Source organism: Xenopus laevis, chromosome 4L (genome assembly GCF_017654675.1).
Source record: "Xenopus laevis strain J_2021 chromosome 4L, Xenopus_laevis_v10.1, whole genome shotgun sequence".
NCBI lineage: Eukaryota > Metazoa > Chordata > Amphibia > Anura > Pipidae > Xenopus > Xenopus laevis.
The window spans coordinates 153,286,341-153,298,930 of NC_054377.1; the positions used below are offsets into that span (position 1 = coordinate 153,286,341).

At 44.5% G+C, this 12,590-nt stretch overlaps 1 protein-coding gene across 10 annotated transcripts in view; it reads left to right on the forward strand.

Moving 5' to 3' along the window:
- Positions 1 to 12,590, forward strand: part of LOC108704008 (serine/threonine-protein kinase WNK2) — a 62,959-nt gene that overhangs the window by 20,231 nt on the left and 30,138 nt on the right. For all 10 annotated transcript variants that reach the window (XM_041590994.1, XM_041590996.1, XM_041590995.1 and 7 more), the window contains exons 3-9: positions 177 to 349; positions 2,355 to 2,575; positions 2,798 to 2,955; positions 5,414 to 5,502; positions 6,761 to 6,980; positions 7,753 to 8,026; positions 9,477 to 9,667. In XM_041590994.1, the coding sequence (XP_041446928.1) occupies positions 177 to 349; positions 2,355 to 2,575; positions 2,798 to 2,955; positions 5,414 to 5,502; positions 6,761 to 6,980; positions 7,753 to 8,026; positions 9,477 to 9,667 (1,326 nt within the window). The remainder of the gene's footprint in view (positions 1 to 176; positions 350 to 2,354; positions 2,576 to 2,797; positions 2,956 to 5,413; positions 5,503 to 6,760; positions 6,981 to 7,752; positions 8,027 to 9,476; positions 9,668 to 12,590) is intronic.

The following is a 12,590-nucleotide window of genomic DNA, read 5'->3' on the forward strand; positions in this document are numbered from 1 at the left end:
ATATCAAATAATGTAAAACTAATAACAATGTAGACCAGCAGGAAGCTATTTTTGAATGTCGCTGTGCATCATACTAAAAGCAAGTTTCAAGGTGAACTTCCCCTTTAAGCTACAGCTGGAACACAAGCAGAACGAGAGGCGCTAATTGTTCTATTATTTTAATTTCTTTTTTGCAGGACCGTAAATTAACCAAATTGGAGCGCCAGAGGTTTAAGGAGGAGGCGGAGATGCTGAAGGGGTTGCAGCACCCCAATATTGTCCGCTTTTATGATTTCTGGGAATCCTGTCTGAGGGGGAAGAAGTGCATCGTACTCGTCACGGAACTCATGACATCAGGGACGTTAAAAACGTGAGTCGCAAAACCCACGAGTAATGGCCGAGTGAGCAACCGGCTGAACTACAGCTGAACTACAGCTCCCAGAAGCCTTTGTCCATCAGGGAGTTGCTGGTAGATGTAGAGGATTTGTCCCCAAATCTTATTTACATTGTGGTATTTATAGAATTTATAAAGTAATTAATTGTGTGACTTGGACCAACGGAGATCCCTCTGGATTCTGCCCCCTGAGTCTATTGACTCCACTTCACTGGGTTTTATCTTCTTCTCAATATTAATGGCGTCTGTTTGGCTCAGTGTGATGACTTGACTCAATTTCCCTGCTCAGCAACTCTCTTACTATCAGTGTAAATTCTGCTCATTAGCAAATATAAATCTCCTGCTCCCAGCATGCACCACAGCAGCCTCTTAATGATCCACACCAGTAAAACAACTAGTAAGCCTTAGCACTGTCAGAGGAGATCTCACCATCAGCATAGGAAGGGGTTCTTTACTGTAAGGACAGTCAGGTTATGGGATTCCCTACCAAGAGAGGGGAATGAGTGATTCATTGGTGGGGAGGAAAGGAGATCTCACCATCAGCATAGGAAGGGGTTCTTTACTGTAAGGACAGTCAGGTTATGGGATTCCCTACCAAGAGAGGGGAATGAGTGATTCATTGGTGGGGAGGAAAGGAGATCTCACCATCAGCATAGGAAGGGGTTCTTTACTGTAAGGGCAGTCAGGTTATGGGATTCCCTACCAAGAGAGGGGAATGAGTGATTCATTGGTGGGGAGGAAAGGAGATCTCACCATCAGCATAGGAAGGGGTTCTTTACTGTAAGGACAGTCAGGTTATGGGATTCCCTACCAAGAGAGGGGAATGAGTGATTCATTGGTGGGGAGGAAAGGAGATCTCACCATCAGCATAGGAAGGGGTTCTTTACTGTAAGGACAGTCAGGTTATGGGATTCCCTACCAAGAGAGGGGAATGAGTGATTCATTGGTGGGGAGGAAAGGAGATCTCACCATCAACATAGGAAGGGGTTCTTTACTGTAAGGACAGTCAGGTTATGGGATTCCCTACCAAGAGAGGGGGAATGATTGATTCATTGGTGGGGAGGAAAGGAGATCTCACCATCAGCATAGGAAGGGGTTCTTTTCTGTAAGGACAGTCAGGTTATGGGATTCCCTACCAAGAGAGGGGAATGAGTGATTCATTGGTGGGGAGGAAAGGAGGCAACACTTTTTGGTGTTCTTGGTCCTATAACTGAGGAGATATTTTGAGATCAGGAACATCAGACTGTGTTGGTGGGGAGAAGTCCAGTCCACACTGCAGCCATCTTTGTGCACATCGGGTGGATTTTGGCCACAAAACTTTGTCCCCTGTGTTATCAGTAACACACATCCCATTCATGCTCATTTCTGCTCTTTTTGTGTTCATTGGAGGGGTGGGTGAAAGGGTTAAAGAAACCCACAATCCATCCATGTCCTGCACATTTTCTCTGGAAACCCTATTGTTATTTTTCCTTTTTATAAACAGAAGGTATAGTTCCCCTTTAACAGTAATGCCGATCCGTTAGAATATTAAAGGAGTTTTTCATCTTTAAATTAACTGTTAGTATGATGTAGAGAGGGATATTCTGAGACAATTTGTAATTGGTTTTCAATTTTTATTATTTGTGGTTTTTGACTTATTTAGCTTTTTATTCAGCAGCTCTCCAGTTTGTAATTTCATCAGTCTGGTTACTAGGGTCCAAATTCCACTAGCAACCATGCATTGATTTGAATAAGAGACTGGAATATGAATAGGAGAGACCTGAGTAGAAAGATGAGGAATAAAAAGTAACAATACATTTGTAGCCTTACAGAGCATTTGTTTTTTAGATGGGGTCAGTGACCCCCGTTTGAAAGCTGGAAAGAGTCAGAAGTAGAAGGCAAATAATTAAAATCGATAAAAAAGAAAAAATGACCAATTGAAAAGTTGCTTAGATTTGGCCATTCTATAACATATAAAACATTAACACCCCCATTTTTTCAGATACTTGAAGAGATTTAAGGTGATGAAGCCAAAGGTCCTGCGCAGTTGGTGCCGGCAGATCCTGAAAGGGTTAATGTTCCTGCACACGCGCACCCCTCCCATCATCCACCGGGACCTCAAATGTGACAACATCTTCATCACGGGACCCACCGGCTCGGTGAAAATCGGAGACCTCGGCCTGGCGACCCTGAAACGCGCCTCTTTCGCTAAAAGCGTAATAGGTAATAGATTGTGCTAGAGCGTGAGCCTGTGATTGGCTGAGAGAGAGTTACAGGGATACAATGTATCAGGTGATCTATAGAAATAGGTAATAGATTGTGCTAGAGCGTGAGCCTGTGATTGGCTGAGAGAGAGTTACAGGGATACAATGTATCAGGTGATCTATAGAAATAGCCAGTGGGCTGAGCTGCTGCAGAACCTCATTAACATTCTCTGTCCTACAGGCACCCCCGAGTTCATGGCCCCCGAAATGTACGAGGAACATTACGACGAGTCGGTGGACGTTTACGCTTTTGGGATGTGCATGCTGGAAATGGCGACTTCGGAATATCCGTACTCGGAATGCCAGAACGCTGCGCAGATCTACCGGAAAGTGACCAGCGTAAGTCCCGCCCCCAGCTGATAAATATGAATATTCTGTGTCCCCCGTGATGTTGCCCAGGGGTTTCTGGGGGTGAGTGGGTTAATTGCAATCATTACACATGGGATCATGGGAAGGTTATTATTGGAGCATTGTGCTAACACTTCAGATCAAAGGGCAAGTGAACCACATTTCCCAGCATTCTCGGCTGCCCCACAGATTAGAGATCTCTAGTTGGTTCCTGTGTTTGCCCAGCGCTCCCCCCGGGGGCCCCCAAGAGCCCTTATGGCTCAGCAGAGACTTGTGGGGGTTCAGTGAGTGCGGATTTGTTGATAGAACTAGAAGAACAGATGTAACATGGACACTGGCCCTTTATTCTCCAGCGGGGCCCCTGAGGGCCAATGAGAGGGGGGGTCAGACAAAGGCTAGTGGGACTGATGTGGGGGCTCATACTTGTGCATGTGACTATATTTAGCCCAGGGATTGAATAATACAGCCCGGGGGGGGGGGGTTACATAATGTCCACTAACAGTCTTATATGGGGGGGGGGGCTTATTCTCTGGTCTCCTCAGTATAAAGCCCAGTCCAATATCTGAGCCTCCGCCCCTTACACTTCCCACAAGGTGCAGCCCAGTTACTCTCTGCCCTGTGCCCCCCAATAACCCATGCCCCCCCCAATATAGCTATGCCCCCCAATTCATTATAATGGTTCCTCTATTAAAAATGCAATTTCCCTGCTGGTTTAGTGTTTATCATTCTGTTGATCTTATCATTTTATTCCTGTAGCCTTTCAACTCCCAGCACCCTCTGGCAGCCATAGACATAAACGTTTATTTGATTTGTACAGATCCTTCTGTTCCTGATATCCCCCCTCTCCCTGATCAACCAGCCACAGGTATCGCCAGACAGCAGTGCTGGAAATGCGCCTTATACATACAGGGCTGTGGATCCTCATGTCTTTAGAAACTGTATGTGCAGAATCCCTGCCATAAAGCAGACCTGTGCTGTTGCTGTAAAATACACTCCCCCATGAAAAGGAAGTAGAGACAGTCACACAAGTACCAGGAAATAAACTCCTACATGCAAAGGAAGTAGAGACAGTCACATGAGTACCAGGAAATACACTCCCCCATGTAAAGGAAGTAGAGACAGTCACATGAGTACCAGGAAATACACTCCCCCATGCAAAGGAAGTAGAGACAGTCACACGAGTACCAGGAAATACACTCCCCCATGTAAAGGAAGTAGAGACAGCACACGAGTACCAGGAGATACACTCCCCCCGTACAAAGGAAGTAGAGACAGTCACACGAGTACCAGGAAATAACGCCCACATGTAAAGGAAGTAGAGACAGTCACACGAGTACCAGGAAATACACTCCCCCATGTAAAGGAAGTAGAGACAGCACACGAGTACCAGGAAATACACTCCCCCATGCAAAGAAAGTAGAGACCGTTTCTGACATGGAAGTAGTCTCAATACCACTATAGCGTACCACACTATGTTGCTAGTCTGCAGTAAGAGTCTTGCTTCAGGCAGTATGTGGTTGCTCAGGTCGGTCCCCGGCTAACAAGAAATCTGATTGGATTTGAGGCAGGATTATTGTTGTTGGTATTAAATAATTATCTTTGTGTCTGTCCCACATCCTATTCCAGTTTGCTATAAAGTGTGCGCTTAGCAACCACACAGAAGTTTTTTAAAAGGAAAATAAAAAAACCCCAAATTCCTTAAAAATGCTCTCACTGACTTTACCAGTCTGATTTAGATCTCCAGATGTTAAACGACAAATGCTGTCAGTGAGAAACTGGGTCCTGTAGTTCAGCAACACCTGCAGAGCGGCCCAACCCTTTCCCACATTGTCCCATCAGTGTTATTTGTATGTACTGGGCCTGTGTGTGTGTGTGGCCCCCCATCAATTCCTCACCTCCCCCCACTCATTGTCCTGTGTGCTGCTCCCTGCCCCCGCCTAACTGTACCCCAAAATAGCCACTCCCTTTAGTTATTGGTTCCAGATTATATTTTGGTTAAATTTGTCATTATTTTGTAATTAATGTGATTCTTTTGCTGCTCCACTTACTAATTAGAATCATCTGCCTGTCAGGGAAGGGAAATTATTCTAAAGGGCACGTCTGCAGCAGGGAGTTGTGCTGATACTGCAGGGAGTTGTGCTGATACTGCAGGGAGTTGTGCTGAACCTGCAGGGAGTTGTGCTGAACCTGCAGGGAGTTGTGCTGAACCTGCAGGGAGTTGTACTGAACCTGCAGGGAGTAGTGTGCCCCCTCATGTGATGATTCTTGGCAGTTTCCTGATTAAATGTCACTAAAGTAAAGGCATCATGGAGACCCACCCCCAAACAGTTGAGGGGGACATTTTTGGGTTCCGAGAATAATAATAATAATAATAATAATAATAATAATAATAATAGGTCCATCCAGGCCCAGTGCCATGTAGTGATCACAGTTGTGTTTGTCTGTTTAGGGGGTGAAGCCGGCGAGTTTCGATAAAGTGGCGGATCCGGAGATCAAGGAAATCATCGGCGAGTGCATCTGTAAGAATAAAGAGGAGAGGTGAGCAGGGGTAGTTGGCGCAGGGCCTGGCACAGGTGAATACAAATCAGTCGGGTCTGACTGGGATTGGGCACAAGCCGAGAGGCTACAAACGTGAATCTGTAGAATGTTAATGGCCACTTTCCCTTCGACTGGAGACTCGACTCTGATTTATGCGGCTCACGTCCGGGCAATTTATTTGCAGTGAGTCAGCGGAACGTCGGGCAGCGCCAGTACATAGAACCCTGGTGTTTCAGGGGCTTCTCTCTTTAATCACAAACAAATTCCCTTCCCAGGAAGGAAAGTGCTGATTCCTGAAGGAAAGGTTCCGCTGGTGCATCAATCTTTTTCTTCCTCTGTTTCCTCTGGGGCAGTTTGTGGTTTCCAGATACAGTTAGAATTTTGAGGGGTGATCATATAGCTTGGTGCCCACCTTCTGCTGCCCAGACTTTAGAAATGTGGGGCATGGTTTTATACTGCTGGTCAGACTCCATTTGTATCTACTCCATTTATATCTCGTTCTGCTGGTCAGACTCCATTTATATCCACTTCTGCTGGTCACACTCCATTTGTATCTACTCCGTTTATATCCTCTTCTGCTGGTCAGACTCAATTTATATACACTTCTGCTGGTCAGACTCCATTTAAAGCCACTTCTGCTGTTCAGACTCCATTTGTATCTACTCCATTTATATCTCCTACTGCTGGTCAGACTCCATTTACAGTAGATCCCCTTCTGCTGGTCACACTCAATTTGTATCTACTCCATTTATATCCCCTTCTGCTAGTCAGACTCCATTTGTATTTACTCCATCTTCTTCTGCTGGTCAGACTCCATTTATATCCCCTTTTGCTGGTCAGACTCCAGTTTTATCTGCTCCATTTATATCCCCTTCTGCTGGTGAGACTCCATTCGTATCTACCCCATTTATATCCCCTTCTGCTGGTCACACTCCATTTGGATCCCCTTCTGCTGGTCACACTCCATTTGTATCTACTCCATTTATATCCATTTCTGCTGATCAGACTCCGTTCTTATCTGCTCCATTTATATCCCCTACTGCTGGTCAGACTCCATTTATATCCCCTACTGCTGGTCAGACTCCATTTATATCCCCTACTGCTGGTCAGACTCCATTTGCAGCTTCTCAGTCCTTGTTATTGGGGTGCAGCTTGTACATGATGATAATGTCCTGGGTATTCTGGATACTAGGTCCCTATTGGTAGTCCTGTCTGCGTATAAGGGAAAGCTAAGGGCAAGTTATTTGATGTTTTACAGATACGGAATTAAAGACTTACTAAGCCACGCCTTCTTCGCGGAAGACACGGGGGTGCGGGTGGAGTTGGCGGAGGAAGACAACGGTAGAAAATCTTCTATTGCCCTGCGGCTGTGGGTGGAAGATGCAAAGAAGCTGAAGGTCAAACCCAAAGATAATGGCGCCATTGAGTTCACTTTCGACCTGGAGAAGGAAACCCCCGAGGATGTTGCACAGGAGATGGTAAGTGCCCCCCGCAATGAACAGTACAGAGGGTCCCGGGGCATCTGCTGCCACCCTCTAAAGCTACCCCTGAATTGTATGTGTTCCCTGGCTGCAAGAGCTTACAATCTAAAGGTTTGGGAAGCAGCAGGCAGATACGGCTGCTATAGGGAGCATTACAGGGGGATAAGGGAAAGAGGGGCATATTTGCATGACTGGGGGAGGGCAGTGGTGCCATCTTACCCTTGTATAACATGGGCACCTCATCTCTGTGTCCGGTGATGCTGCTGACCAATAGGGGGTGTGCCAGAGACACAGTGTATTGGTTTGGGGGGATTGGCAGGGCCCATTCATAGAAATGTTGCAATTGGTCTTCATTTATTTTTTATTGTTTTTGAATTATATGCTTTTCTCTTCTACATCTTTCCAGTATTCAAACTGGGGTCACTGACCCCAGCAGAAAACTATTGCTCTGTAAGTTTACAATTTTATTATTGTTCATTTTTACAACTTATCTTGCTATTCATGCTCCAGTCTCTTTCACACCAGTGCCTGGTTGCTAAGTTAAACACAACCCTAGCAACCTGATAGCTGCTGAACAAACGACTAAATAGCTGAAAAACCGAAAATAAGAAACGAAGACCAATTGCAAATTGTCTCAGAATATCAATGTCTATTTCACTCTGAAAGTTAATTTAAAGGTGAACAACCCCTTTAACTTGGGTCGGGAGAGCAGAATAATGTGGTTCTCGGTTCCGACTCCTCATCCTCTGACCTCTTGCCGCTTCTTTAGGTGGAATCCGGGTTCTTCCATGAGAACGACGTGAAGATCGTGGGCAAATCAATAAGGGACAGAGTTGCGCTGATCCAGTGGAGGAGAGAGAGGATCTGTCCAGGGCACGGCGAGAACGAGATCTCGGAGCAGCCGCCAGTAGTCCAGCCACCTCTCATGCCATTGGCACACTCTTCCCAAATTGCCCAATACATCCCCTCTGAGCCAGAGGAACTGGACACTGACCAGCACTTGTTTCACCCCAATCTGCCAGCCAGCATCACATCCCTTGCCTGTAAGTATCCGCCGCCTGTAAGTATCTGTCGCCTGTAGGTATCCCCCCCCCCCCCCCCCGGAGCCACCACATGGCACTGCACGTTATGTGCCCAAACTCTGTAAATGTTTGGGTCTTGCCCTGATGCCTCCAGACTGGTGGGACAGGAGAAAACCATTCAAGCCAGTCATTGTTTTGTTCCGACTTCAGAATGGAAGTCGCGGAGATCTTTGCTGTGGGAATCACCTCTAACACCAGTTCCAGCCCAGTCTCACTAGGCCTCCCATGGGCACAGCTCTTTCTTACTCCAGCCTGTACCACGTCCTCCGAAATGCAGTGTAGCCAGCAGCGTTCTACCAAATATGCAAGTTGATGGTTTGTTGCAGTATTTTTATTGTGGGATCTCTCTATACAGACTATGAGCAAACTTAGGGACTGTTCCTGCTGAATTGTGCTTAGTACAGGGAATACCTATGCTGCCATAGTTTTATGGGATCTCTCTGTACAGACTATGAGCAAACATAGGGACTGTTCCTGCTGAATTGTGCTTAGTACAGGGAATACCTATACTGCCATAGTTTTATGGGATCTCTCTGTACAGACTATGAGCAAACATAGGGACTGTTCCTGCTGAATTGTGCTTAGTACAGGGAATACCTATGCTGCCATAGTTTTATGGGATCTCTCTGTACAGACTATGAACAAACTTAGGGACTGTTCCTGCTGAATTGTGCTTAGTACAGGGGAATACCTATGCTGCCATAGTTTTATGGGATCTCTCTGTACAGACTATGAGCAAACTTAGGGACTGTTCCTGCTGAATTGTGCTTAGTACTGGGAATACCTATGTTGCCATAGTTTTATGGGATCTCTCTGTACAGACTATGAGCAAACTTAGGGGACTGTTCCTGCTGAATTGTGCTTAGTACAGGGAATACCTATGTGCCATAGTTTTATGGGATCTCTCTGTACAGACTATGAGCAAACTTAGGGACTGTTCCTGCTGAATTGTGCTTAGTACTGGGAATACCTATGTTGCCATAGTTTTATGGGATCTCTCTGTACAGACTATGTGCAAACTTAGGGGACTGTTCCTGCTGAATTGTGCTTAGTACAGGGAATACCTATGCTGCCATAGTTTTATGGGATCTCTCTGTACAGACTATGAGCAAACTTAAGATTGATTATACTGCTTTAACAGGAATTTTCACCCATTTTATAGTGTTACACCCCTCTGTTAGATACACAGACTGGGGAGATAAGAGTTTACATTGGACATGAGTCATTAATAGGGGGATAATTATAAAATGTCATTGGCTTCTTAGTACTCAGGCCCCACTGATGGATCATTCTATAAGGCTGTTATTTTCTTCTGTGTGTGAGAGGTTTCTGTGTATTGTGCAGTTTGGCATCATGGGGCCCCCCTGTTCAGATAATGGATTTGCCCTAATCACCTTTTGTCATTCGGCAGCCGACAGCACATTTGACAGCGGCCAGGGCTCGACTGTATATTCGGATTCTCAGAGCAGTCAGCAAAGTGTCATCTACTCCTCTCTGCCAGACTCGCTGCCTCCCGCCATCCACAGGGTCTATAGCCCCCCCATCTTAGAGGGTCAGACTTTGCTGCAGGCCCAGCACCTTGGCCAGTACCAGCCCCCCACGGTAAGTGCAGCCGAATTGTACAACAGAGGGTCCCTAACTGAATGATCCCCCCATTTCTCAGCCATATCCACAGAATGTTTTTCATTTCTTCTTTTCTACAGTACAGTATGAGGGTATAGCTTATTGTGTGCCCAGAACATTCCTTCTCTGTATATTTGTATTTATACATATGGGAGGAGGTGCCATATTGATTCCCTTAGACAGTACAGTATGAGGGTATAGCTTATTGTGTGCCCAGAACATTCCTTCTCTGTATATTTGTATTTATACATATGGGAGGAGGAGGTGCCATATTGATTCCCTTAGACAGTACAGTATGAGGGTATAGCTTATTGTGTGCCCAGAACATTCCTTCTCTGTATATTTGTATTTATACATATGGGAGGAGGAGGTGCCATATTGATTCCCTTAGACAGTACAGTATGAGGGTACAGCTTATTGTGTGCCCAGAACATTCCTTCTCTGTATATTTGTATTTATACATATGGGAGGAGGAGGTGCCATATTGATTCCCTTAGACAGTACAGTATGAGGGTATAGCTTATTGTGTGCCCAGAACATTCCTTCTCTGTATATTTGTATTTATACATAAGGAAAGGAGGTGCCATATTGATTCCCCTAGACAGTACAGTATGAGGGTATAGCTTATTGTGTGCCCAGAACATTCCTTCTCTGTATATTAGTATTTATACATATGGGAGGAGGAGGTGCCATATTGATTCCCTTAGACAGTACAGTATGAGGGTATAGCTTATTGTGTGCCCAGAACATTCCTTCTTTGTATATTTGTAGTTATACATATGGGAGGAGGAGGTGTCATATTGATTCCCTTAGACAGTACAGTATGAGGGTATAGCTTATTGTGTGCCCAGAACATTCCTTCTCTGTATATTTGTAGTTATACATATGGGAGGAGGAGGTGCCATATTGATTCCCTTAGACAGTACAGTATGAGGGTATAGCTTATTGTGTGCCCAGAACATTCCTTCTTTGTATATTTGTAGTTATACATATGGGAGGAGGAGGTGTCATATTGATTCCCTTAGACAGTACAGTATGAGGGTATAGCTTATTGTGTGCCCAGAACATTCCTTCTCTGTATATTTGTAGTTATACATATGGGAGGAGGAGGTGTCATATTGATTCCCTTAGACAGTACAGTATGAGGGTATAGCTTATTGTGTGCCCAGAACATTCCTTCTCTGTATATTTGTATTTATACATATGGGAGGAGGAGGTGCCATATTGATTCCCTTAGACAGTACAGTATGAGGGTATAGCTTATTGTGTGCCCAGAACATTCCTTCTCTGTATATATGTATTTATACATAAGGAAAGGAGGTGCCATATTGATTCCCCTAGACAGTACAGTATGAGGGTATAGCTTATTGTGTGCCCAGAACATTCCTTCTCTGTATATTAGTATTTATACATATGGGAGGAGGAGGTGCCATATTGATTCCCTTAGACAGTACAGTATGAGGGTATAGCTTATTGTGTGCCCAGAACATTCCTTCTTTGTATATTTGTAGTTATACATATGGGAGGAGGAGGTGTCATATTGATTCCCTTAGACAGTACAGTATGAGGGTATAGCTTATTGTGTGCCCAGAACATTCCTTCTCTGTATATTTGTAGTTATACATATGGGAGGAGGAGGTGTCATATTGATTCCCTTAGACAGTACAGTATGAGGGTATAGCTTATTGTGTGCCCAGAACATTCCTTCTCTGTATATTTGTAGTTATACATATGGGAGGAGGAGGTGTCATATTGATTCCCTTAGACAGTACAGTATGAGGGTATAGCTTATTGTGTGCCCAGAACATTCCTTCTCTGTATATTTGTATTTATACATATGGGAGGAGGAGGTGCCATATTGATTCCCTTAGACAGTACAGTATGAGGGTATAGCTTATTGTGTGCCCAGAACATTCCTTCTTTGTATATTTGTAGTTATACATATGGGAGGAGGAGGTGTCATATTGATTCCCTTAGACAGTACAGTATGAGGGTATAGCTTATTGTGTGCCCAGAACATTCCTTCTCTGTATATTTGTATTTATACATATGGGAGGAGGTGCCATATTGATTCCCTTAGACAGTACAGTATGAGGGTACAGCTTGTGTGCCCAGAACATTCCTTCTCTGTATATTTGTATTTATACATATGGGAGGAGGAGGTGCCATATTGATTCTCTTAGACAGTACAATATGAGGGTATAGCTTATTGTGTGCCCAGAACATTCCTTCTCTGTATATTTGTATTTATACATATGGGAGGAGGAGGTGCCATATTGATTCACTTAGACAGTACAGTATGAGGGTATAGCTTATTGTGTGCCCAGAACATTCCTTCTCTGTATATTTGTATTTATACATATGGGAGGAGGAGGTGCCATATTGATTCCCTTAGACAGTACAGTATGAGAGTATAGCTTATTGTGTGCCCAGAACATTCCTTCTCTGTATATTTGTATTTATACATATGGGAGGAGGAGGTGCCATATTGATTCCCTTAGACAGTACAGTATGAGGGTACAGCTTGTGTACCCAGAACATTCCTTCTCTGTATATTTGTATTTATACATATGGGAGGAGGAGGTGCCATATTGATTCCTTAGACAGTACAGTATGAGGGTACAGCTTATTGTGTGCCCAGAACATTCCTTCTCTGTATATTTGTATTTATACATATGGGAGGAGGAGGTGCCATATTGATTCCCTTAGACAGTACAGTATGAGGGTATAGCTTATTGTGTGCCCAGAACATTCCTTCTCTGTATATATGTATTTATACATAAGGAAAGGAGGTGCCATATTGATTCCCCTAGACAGTACAGTATGAGGGTATAGCTTATTGTGTGCCCAGAACATTCCTTCTCTGTATATTAGTATTTATACATATGGGAGGAGGAGGTGC